At 33.8% G+C, this 22,370-nt stretch overlaps 1 protein-coding gene across 2 annotated transcripts; it reads right to left on the bottom strand.

Annotated features, from left to right (window-relative positions):
* Positions 1-1,835: 1,835 nt before the first annotated feature.
* On the bottom strand, positions 1,836-7,716 carry LOC126699951 (norbelladine synthase-like). Of its 2 annotated transcripts, none has more exons than XM_050397923.1 (2): positions 7,502-7,716; positions 1,836-2,283 (listed from the first exon to the last, which is right to left on the bottom strand). In XM_050397923.1, the coding sequence occupies exons 1-2, from the start codon at positions 7,680-7,682 to the stop codon at positions 1,982-1,984; spliced, it is 483 nt and encodes a 160-aa protein (XP_050253880.1). In that variant the 5' UTR covers positions 7,683-7,716; the 3' UTR covers positions 1,836-1,981. The 2 variants fall into 2 exon arrangements, with proteins under 2 accessions (XP_050253880.1, XP_050253879.1); XM_050397922.1 differs by lacking the exon at positions 1,836-2,283 and adding an exon at positions 6,692-7,223.
* Between the last annotated feature and the right edge of the window lie 14,654 nt (positions 7,717-22,370).

Below are 22,370 nucleotides of genomic sequence, written 5' to 3'. Positions count from 1 at the left end.
AATGAGTGAATATAATGTTGTCGGCTGCTAGAGATTATGGTTGATAGTACTATTAGAGTAGTAAAATAGGCGTTGTTGGACCTGTGGGCTGCATTGGCTATCTCATAGGTACAATGATAATAGATTAATGTAGCTGAAACTTCCATAGATGGAGTAGTAGCTTTGTTGAACTTAAAAAGCTTCATTTTATTTTTGGTAGATTGATTGATCTTTATCTAGATCCATGTGTTGCTTTCTTGAATGAGTTGCTGTAATAGTGAAAGACCAAGCCCCCAAGTGTAATATCACCGCAACTTTGGTGATGTAAAAGATTTTAAAGATTCTAGCGGGGTGATGGATATGATTATCATGACTTCGAATATGTGTGGGGGCTGCCATGGCTTGATATAATAGGACTCCAACATAAATCTTTGTTGATAAATAGAGCTTTATTTGGTGCTTGTAACTTTGTGATGAATGCCAATTAAAATGTTCTTGAAAGAGATTGGCCATTGCTGGACCAATAGAGTTATGTAGTGGAAGTGCCTCTATTGACATATTTAATACTTTTTTGATCAATACCCAATTGTAGCCCCCAGAAATGGAACCATTGAATCAATGAATCAAGCCCCCAAGTGTGTAGAGGCATTGGATAAGCATAAATGTGTGATGTGAGAAGCACCTTGACAAGTTCAATGGTGGAATCTTGGCACTTTGATGTTTGAAATAGCTCTAACACTTGTGGTAATGATCTTGTATAATGATGTTTTGTTTGAATATGCTTGATTAGTAGAAATCTTACTGCTAGAGGTGCTGTATAGACTGCAATACCGTTGGTATTCTGAACATGAGCAGCTAGAGTTCTGATTTGGATGTAACCACTAGATTCCTTTGTGAACTAGGACATGGCGTACCCAGCAGTCGAGATGATCAATTTTTGTAGCAAAGAGATAGTTGAGACCTTCCAGCCATAAGGAGCTTGTTTTGTTTGTCCAGGCAGGTTGCTGAATATGTGTTTAGTTACTGCTGGAGTAATCTTTTCTTGATTTGAATAAATGGTTCCTCATTCCTTGGCGGCTTTGTGACTTGCTGAATGTATTAATGGTTGTCGAGTAGATGATGATAATTGAGAGCATCGGATCTCCATCTCTTTGTTGGAAGCACTTAGGAAGGTATGGTTGGTATGAGTTCCAGTGGTAAAATAGTATGAGCTAGATTTGCTGCAAGTATCACTGCTGAGCCGCTAGCTATTTCTTCTTAACTGCACGAGCTTTGTTAATTAATTTGCCATGGGTTTGAACCACGGGTTTTGATTATGGGATTGAATTCCATTGATAAAATAACTTTGCCATGGACTTGAATCATGGACTTTTCAAAATATTGCCAAGTTGTATTGGGCTTGGGCTTTGATGAATAATTTGCTGCAGGGTTTTGATAAGATATTGCCGAGCATTACCTACAAAAACTTATATTTGTGAAGTAATTATCACACCAAGGGTGTACGGTGGTATTTTATATATCTAATAAATGCTAATGGTGCACAACAGAGAATGCTAATGGAATAAATGCTATTGGAATATATACCCTTGAGCTACTACTTCAGATGGTTTTAACTTTTAATTGTTGCTCATGGGCCTCAATAGTATTAGGCCCAGTTGTGGGTCATGGTTATTTGTTGATGCATATAAATTTACCTACCCTTTTTATTTTAAATGAATTGCATAATTATAAGACATTTTATATTTTATTTATTAATTAATATTATAATGCATCGGCAGAAGCACATCACACACTTTTATTTTAATTTTTAATTTTTTTTTAATAAAGAGAAGTCATTCATATTTATTGCTTTAAAATTAGGAAGATACATCAAGATGCAACTGGTGTTGTATCACAATCTATCATCTCCAAAAACTTCATTACACACTTAAGTACATATAAAGATAAGCAATACCACAAATTTATTATTTTATTCTAGAACGTGGTATATTATTGTTCATAATCAAGCTGCATTTTCAGTAGCTTTGTTTTTTATGAGATAATTTTTGGCGACTTCTGCAATTTTTGCTACTAGGTCATTATTGGCATACGAGGTATTTGCAACAGCCTCTTCCTTGACATCATACTCAATTGTGCTTTTGATTATGCATGAATCATTGTCCTTCTCTATGATTTCGAAGCGAACACGAAAAAGAGTAAAGCCTAAATCAGGATATCCTCCTTCAATCACCTTTAGCTCTTTCATGCATTTCTCATTGTCAAGCTTTGTGAACTTCTCTTTGTGCACAGTAAACCCATGTGAGCCTAATTCAATGGAAAGGAAGTTAAATTTTTTTTTTTTTTTTTGATGGGAAAAAGGAAGTTTAATTAATTAAAAAAAAAAAAAAAAGAGATGGAAGCAACTATTCGAATTGAAACTTTAAAGAAAACATTGTAGCTAGTACGTGTGTAATAAAATGTTTCATAATGGAATTAGCAGCATTGACACTGCCTATTTGTAAAGGCAATCACTTACTAAAAACTTTTATATATATACTTGATGGGACTGACGAACTCAGTTTACCTAGATGATCTCATCAAATACACTTGTCCACTTCGGTGCGACACGGACGAGGACAGAGAAACCATTAATGGGAGCATTCAATACCTTGAGCAGTTACCAAACAGTTGGTAGACCGTTGGAACTTCATCAAAACCCATATTCATGAGCCTTGAGGCGTTACAAAGAAGGCACTAAAGCCACAATCAAGGCCCCCAACAGCTAAGAACCACAAAGCTGTATATATACACTTCAAACAACTACAAACCAGGTACATAGATACACACATCCAAAAGCACTCATAAGTAAAATTGATATTCTTTGTATTATTCAAAAAGCTTTCTGATACTGACTTTGGCATTAGAGACGTTGTGGCAGACACCACACCCGTGACCACTTTGAGGGAGCAATCTTACTGTATTCACAGGGTCCCAGATGAAGACCCAGCTCCATCTGAACGCACTTATAAGGACTGACGATTTTGGCATCATCAATACTAGCTACACACTTCATGTGTGTGTATATATATAATTATTTAAAAAAAAAATTAAAACATTGACAAGCTTGTAACCTGGCATAAATGTTTTCTTGAGAATAGTCCCACTCACTCCATCGCCTTCTAAGACCTCAATTTTCTCAAAGGCGCTTCCATCTTCTACAAGATGTTTTGATATCCCAAGCGTGCCATAAATCTCCCATGCTTCACTAGCCGGCACGTTTACCTCTAGCTCATGTGAGAGTTGCCCAAACATCTTCTTTTTTTTATTTATTTATTTATTTTTATGTTATCTTGCTTCAGAACACTAAGGGTCTGTTTGGGAACCGCTTATTTTGTTGAAACTGAAAACTTTTTGCTGAAAGTACTATAAATAAATGTAAAAGTTAGTTGAAATAGTATAGTAAATTTCATGAATAGTACCAAAAAGTGTAGTGAGACCTATGAATAGTAAGAAAAATAAGCTAAATAATAAAATAAGTTGGCAAAATTCATTTATCCAAACACACACTAATAATATATGATGGGATGTTCTTGACTTCTTTACTTGTGATATATAGTGCCCGTTTGGGTTGACTTTAAGGGGGCCAAAACGAGCGTTTTCTAGCCTAAAACTCAAAACGAGTGTTTGGTAAATTTTTTCAAAAGTGCGTTATACAAAAGTGCATTTTTTAGCTCAAAGGATTTCCATGTTTTGGCACGGCAGCTTTGAGCTGCAGTTGCAAAACGTACAAACGCATTTTCTCAAAACAAAAATATTACTGTTGGTGGGTTTCTCTTTTTCCTAAATTGCCCATAGTTTGTTTTTTTTTTTGCTCCTCTATGCTGCTGTGCTGCGGCATCTCATCATCATCTTCTTCTTCTTTTTCTATGCTGCTTCTTCCTCTTCTCTTCTCTATTTTATTTATTTATTTACATCTTACATATCTAATCTCAAAAAAACCTTTTGAATTCGGTAGAGTTTTTGATAAATGGAACATATGGAGTAGAGAGAGGGAGCGAGAGAGAGAGAGCTCAGACTTGTGTGTGTGTGTGGAGGGGGGGGGGGGGGGCTTTGTGTGGAGGAAAGTAAAAGAAAAGGAAGATAAGAAGATGAGGACAAAGTGAACGAGTGGATGAGAAAAAAGTGAAAGAAAAAAAACGGTTTTTGGGTTTGGGTACGTAAAGCAACGTGGAAGAAAATATAGAGAGTAAGAACACGAATTATTTCACAATTTCTTTTTCACAATTGTGATGTTATAGAGTATGTGGTGGAGAAAAAATTGTGGGTACATGTATAATCCTAGAACAACTCATTTAAAAGATAAGTGTTAATAAAATTTTATTTTACAAAGATTAATTTTAAATTAGTATTGTGAAAATATTGTGACATTTTATTATATCTCTAAACTTTTTAAATTAGTACTATTTTTCTTTAAAAAAAAATGGTACTATTGACAGAATATTTTAATAACAATTTCATAATAAAGTTTACATAGTAAGTTGTTATTAGTTCTCATCTAGACCTACTAGTGACATTTTTTTTTTCCCTACCATTAACAACTTGTCATATAGACTTTATTGTGAAATTTTTGTGAAAATATTGTGTCCATAATTTGCATTAAGAGAGGTAATTAAAACAAAGAATTCTCTTTATATAGATATTGTCATTTTTGATAATTTACCTCTCAAACTGCCACTTTTATAAGTGCTAGCCAAACACTTAGCTTTTTTAAAAAGCACTTTTTAACAGTTTTTACCAAACACTCAACTTTTATGAAAAAACCCAATTCGTACCACAATTTTTAAAACCCCACTATTTCAAAAAGCATAATATCTTTTTCAACAAGCATAATATCAAAAAGCTGAATCGCACTCACCAATACTCTAAATTTATATATCTAGTAAAGCCTTTTATGATTGGGTGCATTGCTCACAACGTACGTTCCAGCCGACACTTGATGTAATAAACTAATAATAGCTTATATATATTGAGCTTGTCCCTCTTGTCTTCTTATTTCCCCTTACAGAGCTGTCCCCTTGGAAGCATTGTCCCTCTTGCAACCAATGTCCCTCGTCTTTTCAGGCCACGAAGTCAGCATTTGGTTTAATGCAAAGCCAACCAAAGTGTGTCCTACACAGTTACGTACACGCTGGAGAAAAAGAATAGAAGAGCAGTTGAAAGAATATCTTAGAGATTGAGAGCTCCACAAAAGCCATTCGGCCATTGTGTGACGGAAATACACAGTGATAGACAGCTCTACAACCACAGAATGTTTTTTTTTTTTTTTTTTGACAAACTACAACCATAGAATGTTAGTTTTTAAAAGAAGATATCAATTATTACTGGGTTTTGTGGTGAGAGGCATGTGGCCTGTCTGGATTTGCTGTTTTCACTCACTCATAACTCAAAACTCAAAACTCATTATTCATCACTTAAAATCAGTGGGTCCCACGCATGAGAAGCTTGTTTGGATGTGTTTTTAATTTTTGTTTCCATCACTTAAAACTCATCAAATTGAGTTATCAGTCTGTGAGAATGAAAAAAAAAAATGGTGTTTTTAATTTATGAAAATAGAGTTATGGTGTCAAATTCGTAAATTCCCTCATATAATTAACGGGCCTCATGGACAGAGTCTTGTCACTTCCCCCCCCCCCCCGCCCCAAATGGCTCTCGTCACTTTTCAGACCAAACCTATTTCAAGTATACTCTTTCCTTTACTTTTCACCCCTAACAAAGTTGGGGTATAAGTTAGGGATTTTCAAGTGATAAAAAATAAGTTATAAGGTGATGAGTTTTAAGTAATGAGTTTTGAGTGATGAGTGATGAGTATCACTCACTTACCATCCAAACAAGCCCTTATATTCTAATAGTATTCTAACAATCCCTTTAAACTCATGTTAGGTAAAGTGATTTCAACTTGAAGTACAAAAAAACGTCCTCCTAGAAGAGTTCTAATAGTATTCCAACGCAAGACACCAACAACGTTTTACAAGATTAGAGCATTAACATAGGTAAAGCTATAACATAAAAAAGTAAAGCCAAACTTAAGATATCTTCCTTCATCAATCACCTCTACTTGTTTCATGCGTTTCTCATTGTTATGCTTTGTGAACTTCTCTACATGCATGCTCAGTAATCCCAGGTGTGCCTAATTCAATGAAAAGAAAGTTGAATGAAAGAAGGCGAAGTAATGATTAAAATTTAAACTTTAAAGAAATATTATCATGATTTTTAAATAGAGTTTGTAGTGTGCCTTATATTAGAATCATATTCTCTCTTCCTTGTACATGCACATGTGTTTCTAAAATAATGAAAGTCTCCAAATTCACTGTGGAGACTATTTCGAGTAATAGCATACTTACATGCTTATATATGAAAAATTATTAATGTGGTATAAATTTTACTAAAAAGCAGTTTATAAATTGATGTAGATTAGCGTTACTTTAATAATATAATAAATAAATATTCAAATAGTTTTTGTTTTTTTTTGTTTTTTATGATTGATGATACATTTTCTTTTTGATACAATGATTGATGATATTAATTTATAAAATTTGTAGCATTCCTAACATATTAAAATAGACCATCACTAATATAAAAAAGACAAAAGAACTTATAAAAAAAAAGAAAAAGAAAAAGACAGAAGAAAACAAATACGCTCTAACTACTAGTTAAATTCAAAACTACCATCTCCTAAATAAAGAAGCCATTCATCTTTATTGCTTTAAAATTAGGAAGATACATCAAGATGCAACTAGTGTTGGATGAAAGTGGAATTTCTTCCATCCAAACTACCATCTCCTAAATACATTATTTATATCTATCATCTTCGAAAACTTCATCACATACTTAAGTACATATAAAGATAAGAAATACCACGAATTTGTTATTTTATTCCATAACGTGGTATATTATTGTTCATAATCACTCTGCATTTTTAGTAGCTTTGTTTTTGATGAGATAATTTTTGGCGATTTCTCCAATTTTTGCTACTAGGTCAGTAGTGACGTACGAGGTATTTGCAATAGCTTCTTCCTTGATATCATACTCAATTATGCTTTTCATTATGCATGAATCATTGTCCTTGTCTATGATTTCAAAGCGAACACGAAAAAGAGTAAGGCCTAAATCAAGATATCCTCCTTCCAGCACCTCTAGTTCTTTCATGCGTTTCTCATTGTCATACTTTGTGAACTTCTCTCTTTGCACAGAAAACCCATGTGAGCCTAATTCATTAGAAAGGAAGTTTAATTAATGAAAAAAAAAAATGGAAGTAACTATTCAAATTGAAACTTTAAAGAGAACATAGAAGCAAATAAAGCAGTCATTCATTTCTGACTAAAGAGAGGGGGGAGCTATTTCTCCAAAGTCAATTCTTAGATTGCTTGGTATCATTCTTCTCAAAAAAAAAAAAGAAAAAGAAAAAAGATTGCTTGGTATCATTGGTTGGGTTCAAGATTACTTCTATGTTTATCAGTTTGTATTGCTTTATCAATTATCATACCTGGTGCATATGTTTTCTTCAGAATAGTCCCAATCCCTCCATCACCTTCTATGACCTCAATCTTCTCAACGATACTTCCATCTTCTACAAGAAGTTTGGCTAACCCAAGCCTGCCATAAAGCTCCCATGCTTCACTAGCGGGCACATTTACCTCCAGCTCGTGTGAGAGTTGCCCAGACATCTTTTTTTAAATGCACTTGCAAAAGCAAATATGTTGGGATGTGTTAGGCATGTTCTTTCCTTGTGATATATATAGGCTCCAAATTTGTGTGAAGTTAGTAAAGTGTCTTATCATCGAATAGGGTTCGAATATTGCCTACACCAAAAATCGATTAGTGTCTTAGCCTAATGATAAGAGCAATCATTATGGAATATAATAGACTTCATATGTTGAAATTCTAACCTATTTATTAAAAAGTTTATGTTTGGACTAGAGAAAAGTGGGTGAAGATTTAGGTATAGTACATTAGATGTTATACATTAGGTTTCTCATTTGAATGAACACTTTTGTTACTTTCACATTTAATTTTCTTTGAAAGGAAGAACACTATTTGGATGTAGCCCAATTAGGTTGAACTCATCAGGCCTTTATTAAAAAAAAATTTTAAATTTATATTTTTATGATCCGTTTTCTATGTAGGTTTGTATACCAAGTAGTGGTGGCTACAACATTTTTTGTCCAAGGGGGTTAATAAGAAATATAAATTATATAAAATCTAAAATCAAATAGAAATTGAATATATCAACCTCACAAAATGAGATATTTTCTCATTGCCTCGAGTCCGAAGGAAGATTATGTTAACACGACTATGCTTAGAAGATAAATTTTGAGTAAGAAATAAATCTTGCGGGCTACATGATTTCCTTATTATGAATAGATTCATAGTACTAGCAAAAGAATAAAAGATAAACTATAAGTTGATTTAACATTTTTTTTTCTAATACAATAAATATGTTAATTATTGTTGTTAAATAAAACTTTAATAATTATTACTTAGAATATTTTAATTTATTAGTTTATGTCTTTTAGTCTTTACCGTTCTTTCATTGAACTCAAAAGACATTTTAAGCCAAAATGTTTACAATTATCTAATTTTTTATTAGTTTACAATTCTTCAATTCGTTTTCAATTCTTTAATTCGTTAGTTTACTATTTTTTGCTAATATTAATTTATTAGTTCACAATTCTTTAATTGTTTCATTTTCTTAGTGTTAATGCTCCTACTGTACTGATTGATCCACTCAATTAGCCAACAACCACCCCCACTCACAAGTCACAAATTTGGTAAAAAATTTACAGTGTGGAAATATTTTAATTTATCAAAATCACTATTGCAAATTCACTTAACAATGTAATTGCCCATTGACCTCAACTTGCAAAAACAAAAACAAAAACAAATTCAACACATAACTCAATGAATTGATATTAAACAAACCAGCATCAATTTTATATAGAGAACCAAATATCGTGATTCAAGTGTAAGATTTAACAAAATAGATGAAAATTAATTAATAATGTTAAATGTTTTAATTTACCTCTGGTACCATAAGGTGATGCATGATGAGAGAGAGAGATTGTTTAGTATATGAGTGTGACCGATAGAATGATTGATAGTGACAGTTCACTGTGTGGGAGACATTCCCAAGAGATTTTTGTGTGTGTATTTTTCCGTGTAAAACGTTTTAATTGAGTCGGATTCTCATTCACCCACAAATTTTTGGTTCCTTTTTCTATTGGTTCCACTAATTTTTTTTGGGCGGTGAGTTCAATTTTTGTCTTCACAATTTCTGAGGTCTTTTTCTATTGGTTCCACTCATTTTTTTTGGGTGGTGAGTTCAATTAATGTTTATTGGTTCTACTCATGTAAAACGTTTTAATTGAGTCGGATTCTCATTCACCCACCAATTTTTGGTTCCTTTTTCTATTGGTTCCACTAATTTTTTTTGGGCGGTGAGTTCAGTTCTTGTCTTCACAATTTCTGGGGTCTTTTTCTATTGGTTCCACTCATTTTTTTGGGTGGTGAGTTCAATTAATGTCTTCACAATTTTTATTTTTATTTCTATTTCAAATGGGCCCTAGGTCATGGCCTAAATTGCTTCGGCCTTGGCCGGTCCTAACAACCTTTTTTTTTTCTTCGCATAAGAAACAATGCATGATTTTATCAAATCAAGTAAGGATCTGGCAGTTTTCTTTTCTCCGCTTTTTATTTATTTATTTATTTTTTTTTTAAGAGAAGATAGAAAAACTTTACTAATAAAAGAAGATAATTACAGAGTGATAATAAAAAAAAGGGTGGATCCCCTGTCCATAATTGAAAAACTTAGTACAAAAAGAGCTAGAAGAGGACCTAAAACCATGAATATATTATCACATGTTAGAGGAACTCAACGACGAGGACAATAATGATACGTAACCTTCATCATTGATCTTGACAATATAAACAAAGAAAAATTCTAGTGCTACAAAAGTTTTCACAACTTCTTGCCACAACTATGATGTGGCAGAGTGTGATTAATGAAAAAAAAATTGTGAATTTATGTATAAGTGATGATTAATCACTCACAGTCTGGCACGTCACAGTTGTGAAAAAAAAATTGTGAAATAATTTATGGTCCTAGAACTACTCATAAATAAAACTTTAGGTACTTCAAGACAAGGTGTAAGTACCATTTGGTGACACTGTTGGAAATATAATAGTAAATAAACAAGTTTGATTCAACCAATACCATCCCAAAGAATTAGCAAGAATAGAAAATAAGGAGAAAAATTGAAGAACAGACTTGTAGTGCTATAGAATCATGCATAGAGCGTTGCTCTTAAAAGTAAAATTTTTTCATTCAAAGTAAAACTCAGTGCGACTAGTTTTCTTGGCCAAACAATCCCTCTTGATTAGACTATAATGTCAACTTTCGTGATTGGTGCACTTCCACTCACGAGGTTCAAGAATAATCTTCTAATGCCTTTATGTAGAGCAAATATAAACTGTCGAAAAAAAAAATATGTGAGAGAGAAAGAAAACCATGTCTGATGGAGAATAAGAGCAAAAGAAAAAAAAAAAAAAAAAGGTTAGGGGAAAAAGCATTCCCCCCCCCTCTATGTTTGGGGTAATTCACAATTTCCCTCATTATATTTGAAACCAACCACCCTCTATGTTTGGAAAATGAGTAAATACTTCAAATCTATTACTTTTTGAGTTAAATCTAATGAAATTACAATTATTACAAATGCAATTTAAGAAAAAGCAATGCAATCTTCAACTTTTTATCTTCCTTGTGGTGTACAACTAATAATTTCTTTAAAATTTTTTGTTAGATTTAACTGAGAAAATAACAAGTTGGGGGTATTTGCTTATTTCCCAAACATTTTGGGGGGGGGGGGGGGGTTGATTTCAAAAATATAATGGGGAATTGTGAACTATCCCAAACATAAAGAGGGGAAACAAGAAAAATGCTTTTTCCCTTTAAAGTTGGATTAAGATTTTTTAGAGTTCCTAGAGTACTCTACTAGATAAATTTATTTTAATCTTGATTCTTCATTTTATAATAAATGGTTCTGATAATGCCAGATTATTAATTTAATAACAAAACCTTAAAATAATGATCTCATATCAACTAATTAAAATAAACAAATTGACATGTCAGATCTTAAGCACCGTGTTTGTGACAGTAGACTATGTTGTGGGAGATTATTCTATAAACACTCATGTTTGTTTGTTTGTTTGTTTGTTTTTTTTTTTTGTTTGGTGAAATAATATAGGATATTATTTGAGTTGGTGAAGACAATAATTGATTTTATCACCATCAGAAAAAGGCCCCAATAATTGTGGATGTGGGTCAATGAGAATAAATAATATCCTATGGTCTCTCAAAAAAAAAAAAAAAAAAAATCAATTATTGTCTTCACTATTTTGGGGGGTTCCACCGGTCCTTGTTAGTAGTCCTATTGACAATTCATGTTTTTAATTTTTTTCATAAGCGACAATGTAAAAGAGTTGGTGGTATTTTAAAGGACCTAAACTTATGTCTGTGTTCTCAAAGCTTGAATTACATGTTAGAAGAACTCATCGATGAGGACAACGATGATATGTAAATTAAAAAAAAAAAAAAATAGACAAAACCATGTATCGTTTGCTTATCAAAAAATGAAGCATTCGAACCTATGATGGTGTGAACTTTGTGATCACGTAATTTAAGTAGTAGTGAATGACGTGATGAATACAATCAAGGCGCAAGGCCAAGGTCCATTGTATTATATTAGACATATAGGTTGTCATTTCAAGTAATATTACCCTTGCACTCTAATACAGAAAAGCTGATCACTAGGCTAAGCACTTTGATGTGTCATTCTTGGATTTAATATTTTATTTATTTTGAGTTTAAATTATACCTTTTCAATTTCTCATATTACCCCTTCTCAATCTATTATTATTATTTGATAATTTTATTAGTGGTTCAAGAATTTTTCTTTTTACATGTGAATATACAATTTATTAATTTATGTTGAAAATGATTTTATTTTAGACTAAAATTTTGTTTATTTGAAAGAATACTAAACACAAATAGGTACACTTGTTTATGCTTTATTATTTTCTATTAACCTTATAAAAATGGTGAAAATTCATTTGAAAGTTGTTTAAATGTTTTTATACATGTTTTTACTAAAATTTTGTTAATGTTTACCATTTTAATACCTTTATTTTGTCAATCTCTTATTCGACGATAAGAGATTTTATTAGTTGAGCTAATTGGAACCCACAACACCCAGACTTTTTAATAGGCCTAAAATCCTCCTAAGATCGATCTTTGAATATGTATGAGAGCTTTTATCTGTTGTGCTCCTAATAGGATGGAAAACTTTAGATTTTTTCTTTTTTGCTTAGATATTAGGGTGAGCTAATTTAATCATAATTTGGGTAATTTGTTGATTAATCCTGATTTACTAAACCTTTTTGGGCCAAAACGACAACTAGGGATTCTACTAAATTTGCCGAAGTTCGTTAACGAGCATTAAATGAAGTTGGCATGCTTCTTATGGGTAAATGTGGTCAGGCCAAATTTTTAGTCACATAGAGCAGCTCAGGTATCCTTTTGGGTGTAACTAGCCAGCACTATTTAGGGTCAAACAAAAGTATCTTGGTGGTTAGGATTTATATTTAACAGAAAAACTAGCTCAGAAATCACAACCTATTTCACTTGACTAGTGGACTACTAATGGGTCTCAATAGTACCAGGTCAGGCTGTGTGTCATGAGTTATTTGGTGATGCATATAAATTTACTAACCCTTTTTAATCCAAATGAATTGCATAAATATAAGACATTTATATTTTATTTATTAATTAATATTAAAATGTATCAGTAAAAACACATCACACACTTTTTTTTTTCCTGAATTGAAACTTCTTCACACTTTTTATTTATTTATTTTTATGTTTATTTATTTTATAAAGAAGTCATTCGTCTTTATTGTTATAAAATTAGGAAGATACATCAAGATGCAACTGGTGTTGGATGAAAGATGGAATTTCTTCTATCGAAACTACCATCTCCTAAATACATTATTTATATTTACCATCTTCAAAAACTTCATCACACACTTAAGTACATATAAAGATAAGAAATACCACGAATTTGTTATTTTATTCCATAACGTGGTATATTATTGTTCATAATCAATCTACATTTTTAGTAGCTTTGTTTTTTATGAGATAATTTTTGGCGACTTATGCAATTTTTACAACCACCCCCAACCACTTGGGGTATGGGCTGACACGTGGACGTTGGAGGAAGGGTAAAGGCTAATATAAAAAGAGAAGTGAGCAATCCAGAAAAGGGACTGGGAAAAAAGGCCAAGAACTAGAGCCTCCCAGGCCATGCCGAGGAGAAAGACTTCTTGAGCAAACATGGTTCTCCTCTGTATGAGTACCATGATCATCCATTATTCGGTGACCAAGGCCTTACCTTTCAGCCCACGCTCTACAAATTATATTGTTTGGGCCCTTAACGTACGAACCCAATACCATTTTGGGATCGTTACAAATTGAGTCCTTACAATTGGCGCCGTTTGTGGGAAAGGCTTGTGTGTTGGCACAGGCGGTGGGTCGAGCTCCTGTCAAGTAGGGGCTTGAGGAAGTCTCTCCGTTATTTCCAGCAACACGCTGTTGTTGTCCTAATATAAAATTCCACTAGGGGCTACGCTTTGAAGCACCGGTGGCATGGGTAGTTCTAGGGGCTTCCAACATCAAGTTAAAGCCCCACACCTTGGCCGAGGGGCTGATCCCCTAAACTTAAAGAAAATCTAAGTTTTGGATAGAATTAAGGTATTGCATGGTCCTTGGACTCAAACCTATGGGGAGACCAACTACTTAAAGAAAATCTAAGTTTTGGACAGAACCAAGGTATTGTATGGTCCTCGGACTTAAACCTATGGGGAAACCAACTACTTAAAGAAAAATCTAAGTTTTGGATAGAACCAAGGTATTGCATGGTCCTCGGACTCAAACCTATGAGGAAACCAACTACTTAAAGAATTCTAAGTTTTGGACAGAACCAAGGTATTGCATGGTCCTCGGACTCAAATCTATGGGGAACCCAACTACTTAAAGAAAAATCTAAGTTTTGGACAGAACCAAGGTATTGCATGGTCCTCGGTCTCAAACCTATGGGGAACCCAACTACTTAAAGAAAATTCTAAGTTTTGGATAGAATCAAGGTATTGCATGGTCCTCGGATTCAAACCTATGGGGAAACCAATTACTTAAAGAAAATTCTAAGTTTTGGATAGAACTAAGGTATTGCATGGTCCTCGGACTCAAATCTATGGGGAAACCAACTACTTAAAGAAAAATCTAAGTTTTGGATAGAACCAAGGTATTGCATGGTCCTCGGACTCAAACCTATGAGGAAACCAACTACTTAAAGAATTCTAAGTTTTGGACAGAACTAAGGTATTGCATGGTCCTCGGACTCAAATCTATGGGGAAACCAACTACTTAAAGAAAAATCTAAGTTTTGGACAGAACCAAGGTATTGCATGGTCCTCGGTCTCAAACCTATGGGGAAACCAACTACTTAAAGAAAATTCTAAGTTTTGGACAGAATCAAGGTATTGCATGGTCCTCGGACTCAAACCTATGGGGAAACCAATTACTTAAAGAAAATTCTAAGTTTTGGATAGAACTAAGGTATTGCATGGTCCTCGGACTCAAACCTATGGGGAAACCAACTACTTAAAGAAATCTAAGTTTTGGACAGAACCAAGGTATTGCATGGTCCTCGGACTCAAACCTATGGGGAAACTAACTACTTAAAGAAAATTCTAAGTTTTGGACAGAACCAATGTATTGCATGGTCCTCGGACTCAAACCTATGGGGAAACCAACTACTTAAAGAAAAATCCAAGTTTTGGACAGAACCAAGGTATTGCATGGTCCTCGGACTCAAACCTATGGGGAAACCAACTACTTAAAGAGAATCTAAGATTAGCCATTAGAAAATGGATTAAGTCCTAGACAGAATGGAAGTCCCGACCTATCCTCGGATCCCCAGCTCTAAGGGAACTGATGCTAATGAGTGTTTAGGTCTGGTACAGTCATACCTCGGTCCTCGGACCGGATGCCAAAAATGGTTAAGGCTATGAATGTTGTTAGGAACGAGGCAAAACACCCTAGTACTCGGTGATCCTCTCGGATAGTTCATTTTGGGTTACCCATCCTCGAATGATCATCTCATACGCAATACAGAGCATTCAGCTGTTATCTCGGTTAGTTTTATATGTATAACCTTTTCAGGTCGGCATTATTGTGCCTGTTAGTCTCAACAAGTTCAAAATAATAGCTTTGTGTTAACAAGGGTTTCGGCCCTAAGTATCGTTCAGAATAAAAAAAAAAAAAAAAAAGATAATAATATAGCACATCCATTCACAATATAACTATTGCAGAAAAGAAAGAATACTTAGAATAAAATAAAGCCATTTTTTATTAATACAAAGAAATAGTACAGCGTACTATGAAGGGCTTAAGCAAGCCTATACCAGAAGCTAACTACAAAAGCAAAAGGAAAAGCAAAAAGGAAAAAGATATAAGGGAATGATAAATCCTTCAAAATTCTGCTCTTATGGCGACTAAGCGTGTTAGGATGACCCCATTGATGTAAGGGGAGAAAAGGCAGAAGAAGAAGTAGAAGCACCAGGATGCCCCTAGTGATGGAAGAGAAGAAGAAGCGGAGGCAAAAGGAGGCACCAGAAAAGGAGGAGAGGAGGAAGCGAGGATGCCTAGTACCCGTGCCACCTCTGACTCCCATCAGGCCAGTGCCATGTTAGCAGCGCTCGAGAGAGAGCGGATGGTACCAACGATGAGCAACCCCAGTGCTGTCGCACCAAAAATCTGATGCGACCAGCACCTGCTTCGGATTTTGGCTAAAGGAAGAAGAGGCTTCTTTCCCGCCTTGTCAAGGGGGAGAAGCGTTTTAAGTCTCTGTCTCCCTTGCCCTGACCGGGCCATCTTGAGTCTCGGAGAAACCCAGTGCTTCTGGAGAGGGTGTGGTCCCCTCACCCCCATCTTCACCCTAACCATATCACTCCCTAAGGCTTAATCCCACTGGCAGTGAGGACTTTAAGCGCAGCAGGTGGTTTGGGAATTTGAAAAGATTGAGGGGTCTGTACGTAAAGAAAATGACCTCCTACCTTGCTTCTTATGTGGAAGGCAAGTTTGGTGGCATTTAATCTGTGCAGATTTCCAAGAAAAGCTACAAACGAGATAATTCCCACTCAACTCCCAACGCCGTCTACAACCGTTGGATGGACGTTGCTTCGTAAAGGGAACTTGGTAAAGACGCGCCTTGTGTAATGAAACGGCAAAAGCACGACGTGAGTAAAACTCAAGGAATGTCTCATAACCAAGAGCATTACCTAGGCAAATGAAGAGACATCGACATTAATGGAGGACAAAGCTTGACAAGCCATGACATAGACTCGACGTTACCAAAACCCTACTCTCCGTCCGAGGGGACGGACAACAAGATTTTGAGGGGCTATTATGGGGCTAGAGAACTTGTGACCCCGACTCACTTTACTTTAGGGCTCAAGGCCCGAGTCGAGGAGGGATATAGCCAAGGACATACAGCGAAAGTCCAAATGGCCTAGAGATATAGCCGATGATGATTCTGTTCTCGGCATCCCAACGCGCTCATGAAAGAAAGGGCAAGTACGGTATAGGAACAGTTTAAGGAAAAGCTGAACACCTCCACATTGATGGAGAAAGGACCCCTGGATAATATGGCGACAAAGGACAAAGGAAAGGTTGCCATTACTGCAATTAAATACTCTGCGCCAGACAGAGCAATGCTTTTCAACTTTTACAACCATCCCCAACCACTTTGGGTATGGGTTGACACGTGGACGTTGGAGGAAGGGTAAAGGCTAATATAAAAAGAGAAGTGAGCAATCCAGAAAAGGGGCTGGGAAAAAAGGCCAAGAACCAGAGCCTCCCAGGCCATGCCGAGGAGAAAGACTTCTTGAGCAAACATGGTTCTCCTCTGTATGAGTACCATGATCATCCACTGTCCGGTGACCAAGGCCTTGCCTTTCAGCTCACGCTCTACAAATTATATTGTTTGGGCCCTTAACGTACGAACCCAATACCATTTTGGGGTCGTTATAAATTGAGTCCTTACATGTATTATTAAACTTTTATCTTTGAAATTTTTCGTTGTATATATTGAAATAAATACGAAAAAGAGGTTAGATAGTATATTAAATGTTTTTATCAAGAGCCTTATAGTTCAACTAACATTTTTTTTTCTTTTTTAACTCCAAGTTTCAAATCCCTTCGCCCCTAATTATTTAATTTTTTTTTTTATAAAGTAGGCTAGAATGTAAAATACACTTTTGAAGTTTGGATATTATTTTGATTTCATTCCCTAATGTTATATACTATTCTGATCGTTAGCCCACCTGTCCATTTTTTGTGGATTAACTTGCCACGTGTGTATATTTCGTCCAATGAAAAGATGCCAAGTCAATTAGTGATGCCACATCACTTAAATAATATCAAAATCATTATAAAATTATTATCTAAATATAACAAACCTACATAAATTAAAATATAAAATAAAATAAACAACTTTTTCTTGCCACCAAAGCATCAGCCAATCTAACAAACACAAAAAATCCCAAGCCAATTCGGCTCACAACAACAACCCAACCAACCGCATGAACCATCGTTACAACTTACAACCATCAAACCCAAGCCCAAACTTCAAACAAACCTAGCCACCATTTCTTTCACGCACACGTGCAGCCATACCAATTTCACTCATCCTCGGTTTATGACCTTTTGGAACTCCACTTTTCATGCGCCCTTTAAAGTCTCGTTCGTTAAGCTTTGATCAAAGAGAGACAATTGAATTGAGAGCTTAGGCTTTAGGATTTTAGAGAGAGAAGGAATCAAAAAGAGAGTAAGATTGATTCAGTCTGAGATGGTTGGGTTGAGATGGGGAGAATCGGCCATGGTCGGATCGGGTTAGAGAGAGAGGTTGCAAAGTCTCTTTCAATAATAATAATGTTACTTACAATTTGAATAAAGTCTCTTTCAATAATATTAATATTTTCTAATATCTATTTATAATTCAAAATTACATAAAAGTACTATTTACAATATAAAATTATGGTACAACAAGAATAAAAATAAATATTACAGTGTGGAAATTTTTTTTAATTTATCGAAATCACTATTGCAAATTCACTTAACAATATAATTGTCCATTGACCTTAACTTGCAAAAACAAAAACAAAAACAAATTCAAATTCAACTCATAACTCAATGAATTGATTTTAAACATACCATGATCAATTTTATTTAGAGAATCAAATATTGTATATCAATTGTAAGATTTAACAAAATACATGAAAATTAATTAATCATTTTAAATATTTTAATTTAAGGTGATGCATGATGACGGATAGTTGAAATCTAATTTCAATTTTATATTGGTTGAGAGAGAGAGAGAGAGAGAGAGAGAGATGACGGATAGTTGAAATCTAATTTCAATTTTATATTGGTTGAGAGAGAGAGAGAGAGAGAGAGAGAGAGAGAGATTGTTTAGTGTGTGAATATGACAGATTGAATGGTTGATGGTGACAATATACTGTGTGGGAGACAATCCTATAAACACAGTTTTTTTTTTTTTGTTTTTTGTTTTTTGTGTTTTTATTTTCCTTGTGTAAAATATTTTAATTGAGTTTGATTCTCATTCACCCACAAATTTTTGCGACCTTTTCTATTGGGCTCATTCAAATTTTTGGGGTGAGTTCAATTATTGCCTTCACAATTTATATTTTTATTTCTATCTCTAATGGCCCCTAAGTCATGGCCTAAATTACTTAGGCCTAGGCCGGTCCTAACAACCTTTTTTCCCCGTAAGAAACAATGCATGATTTTATCAATTCAAGTAAAGATCTGGTGGTTTTTTTTTTCTCCTCTTTTTTGGTTGAAGAGAAGATAGAAAAAACTTTACTAAAAAAAAAAAAAGATAATTACAAAGTGATAATAAACAAAGGGTGGATTCCCTGTCCATAATTGACAAACTCAGTACAAAAAGAGTTGGAGAAGGACCTAAACCTATCAATCTTGAATTAGGAACTCATCGATGAGGACAACAATGATATGAAACCTTCAAGATTGATCTTGACAATATAAACAAAACTTCAGGTACCTTCAAGATTGATCTTGACAATATTAAAAAAAAAACTTCAGGTACTTGAAGATAGGGCCGACCCTAGGCTTAGGCTGCATAAGGTTACATACTAGTAAAAATAAATTTTAAAGCGTGAAACAATTTTAATTTGTCAAAATTACTCTTGCAACTTCACTTAACAATATAATTTCCCATTCACCTCAACTTGCAAAATCAAAGATGGATTCAACACATACCTCAATAAATTGATATTAACCAAACCAAGATCAATTTCATTTAGAGAATTTCGAATATCATGATTTAGGTTTAATATTAAAAAAATGAAAAAATAATTATTAATTTTAAATGTTTTAATTAACCTTTGGTAAGGGCCATTAGGTGATATTGTTGGAAATATAATAGTAAATAAACAAGTTTGAGTCAACAAATATCATCCCAAATAATTAACAAGAATATAAATTAGCAAGAATGTAAATTAGTGAGAATAGAAAATAAAGACAAAAATTGAAGGACGGTCTCATAGTGCTATAGAATCATGTATAGAGTGTTGTTTTTAAAGGTTGTTTATACTTTATTATTTTCGATTAACCTTATAAAAATGGTGAAAATTCATTTGAAAGTTGTTTAAATGTTTTTAGACATGTTTTTAGTAATATTTTGTTAATGTTTACCATTTTAATACATTTATTTGTATTTTATTACTATTAAATTAATAATAACGTCATTACGGTTCGATCTCGGTTGAACCTAGGTTCAATCTTAAAAATTTTGAATCTCTCACTTTTTCGGTTCTTTGAATGGTCCGCATTGAAAACCATGGACCCAATTAAGTCACAAGACTCTTGGAAAATTTCAGGACTCAATAAGTAACTTGTAACTGACATCCTCAAAAAAAAGAAAAAAAGAAAGAAAGTAAATTGTAAATGTATATATATGTAAAACTTTCTTCTGAAGACTTGAACCTCAACCCTATAGAATCATGTATAGAGTGTTGCTTTTTAAAGGTAGTTTATACTTTATTATTTTCTATTAACACTATAAAAATGGTGAAAATTCATGTGAAAGTTGTTTAAATGTTTTTAGTAAAACTTTGTTAATGTTTACCATTTTAATACATTTATTTGTATTTTATTACTATTGAATTAATTATGAAATCATTACGATTTGACCTCGGTTAAACCTTGGTTTAACCTTAAAAATCTTGAACCTCTTATTTTTTCAGTTCTTTGAACGGTTTGCATTGAAAACCATGGAGCCAATCAAGTTACAAGGCTCTTGGCAAATTTTCGGACTCAAGTAACTTGTAACTGACATCCTCAAAAAAAAAAAAAAAGTAAGTTGTAAATGTATATGTGTGTAAAGCTCTCTCCTGAAAACTTGAACCCTTATCCCCCCAACCCACAAGAATTTATATTTTTAAAAGTGACTATTATGCTAAGGGTGTGCGGTGGTATTCTATATGTCTAATAAAGGCTAATGGTACACAACAAAGAATTAGTCCGAAGACATGAACTCGCAAGAGGAAAAATAGGTGAAACAATACTTTCAATATTGAGAGAGAGAGAGAGAGAGAGAGAGAGAGAGAGAGAGAGAGAGAGAGAGAGAGAGAGAGAGAGAGAGAGAGAGAGAGAGAGAGAGAGAGAGAGGTCACTACTGGGTATATACCCTTAGACATGGACGGAGCCATTCATGGAGCCCCCCTATTTTTTTTTAAAATAATATAATTATATAACTATATATTTAGGTACTAATTTTAGCAACTTCTCTCTTATTGATCATTGTAAGAGAAATGCTACAATTACAAACTTTTTTACAACATTTTTAGAGGTAGTAAATTTTTACTGGTTTGCATCTGGGTCCACCACTTAGATCACTTTTTTACTTATTAATATCCACTAATCACAAAAAAAATTTGTAGATTTAGTATTTTCCTCCTTTTAAAGTCCATAAAAAAAATGTATAGATCTAAAATCTAAAAAAAAAAAAAAAAATATAAGTCCAAAATATTAGCCCAACAACAAAAATTACCAATAGGTCTAATCAACTAATTTTACCAAAACCAAACAACTTAGCCATTTAAAAAACTTTAAACAAAATAATTTTGTCCTTACCAACAAAAAACACACTCTACACACACATAAAAAAAATAAAAATAAAAGAAAACCTTTGCTGGCTAAGCAATAGAGCCAAAAGCCGAAACCACTGCATATAGCTTGCAATAAAACCACCCCCCAAACTCCAAATCGTGGCTCCATCCCTGACCTTTGAGCTACTACTTCAAATGGTTTTAATTGTTGCAGTAAGATAAGTGTGTTTGGTAAGATGGGTTTTAATGGTTGATTAATGCAGGGCTTGGCACCAAGGCTTTTTTTTTTTTTTTTTTTTTTAAAGAGAGTTTCAACTTATAGTGTCCACTCCTAATGATTACTCTTTATTATCAAACCAAGACACCAATTAGTTTTTGATATATGTGAGGATTGAATCTCTGATATTTTATTTGATGACAAAAAACTTTACTAGTTGAACTAACTAGAATCTACAACAACAAAACTTTTTAGTAGGTCTAAGATGCTCCTAGGATCCATCTTTGAATATGTATTAGAGCTTTTATCTGTTGTATTCCTTATGGGATGGAAAACTTTAGATTTTTTTTTTCTTTTTTGCGTAGATATTAGGGTGAATTGATTTAATTATAATTTGGGTAATTTGTTGATTACTCCTGATTTGCTAAAACCCTTTTGGGCCAAAACGGCAACTAGGGAACCTACTAAATTTGCCGAAGTTCGTTAACGAGCATTAAATGAAGTTGGCATGCTTCTTATGGGTACTTTAACAGGGTACATATGGTCAGGCTATATTTTTAGTCACATAGCTGCTCAGGTATCCTTTTGGGTGTAACTTGCTAGCACTTGGGCTTATTCATGGGCCTTTTGATTTTGCAAGTAAAACTAACCAAGTTTGCAAACTTTATATCTTGTGCCCATGTTAAACCAAAAATAAGTTGTAACACCCCCATAATTTTATTACTAATTTCTTTCTTATACATAAATTAAAAAGGAGGCACATAATTAAATGAATTTAATTGATTTGGGCTTAAAATATTTAAATTAGATAATTATTGTGGTATAAGAGGCCCAAGTGAGATGATATAAGTAAATATATGAGTTTTAATAAGTT

This window comes from Quercus robur, chromosome 9, assembly GCF_932294415.1.
Source record: "Quercus robur chromosome 9, dhQueRobu3.1, whole genome shotgun sequence".
Classification (NCBI taxonomy): domain Eukaryota; kingdom Viridiplantae; phylum Streptophyta; class Magnoliopsida; order Fagales; family Fagaceae; genus Quercus; species Quercus robur.
The sequence above is the reverse complement of the archived record's forward strand: the minus strand, read 5'-3'. Positions and strand labels throughout refer to the sequence as shown.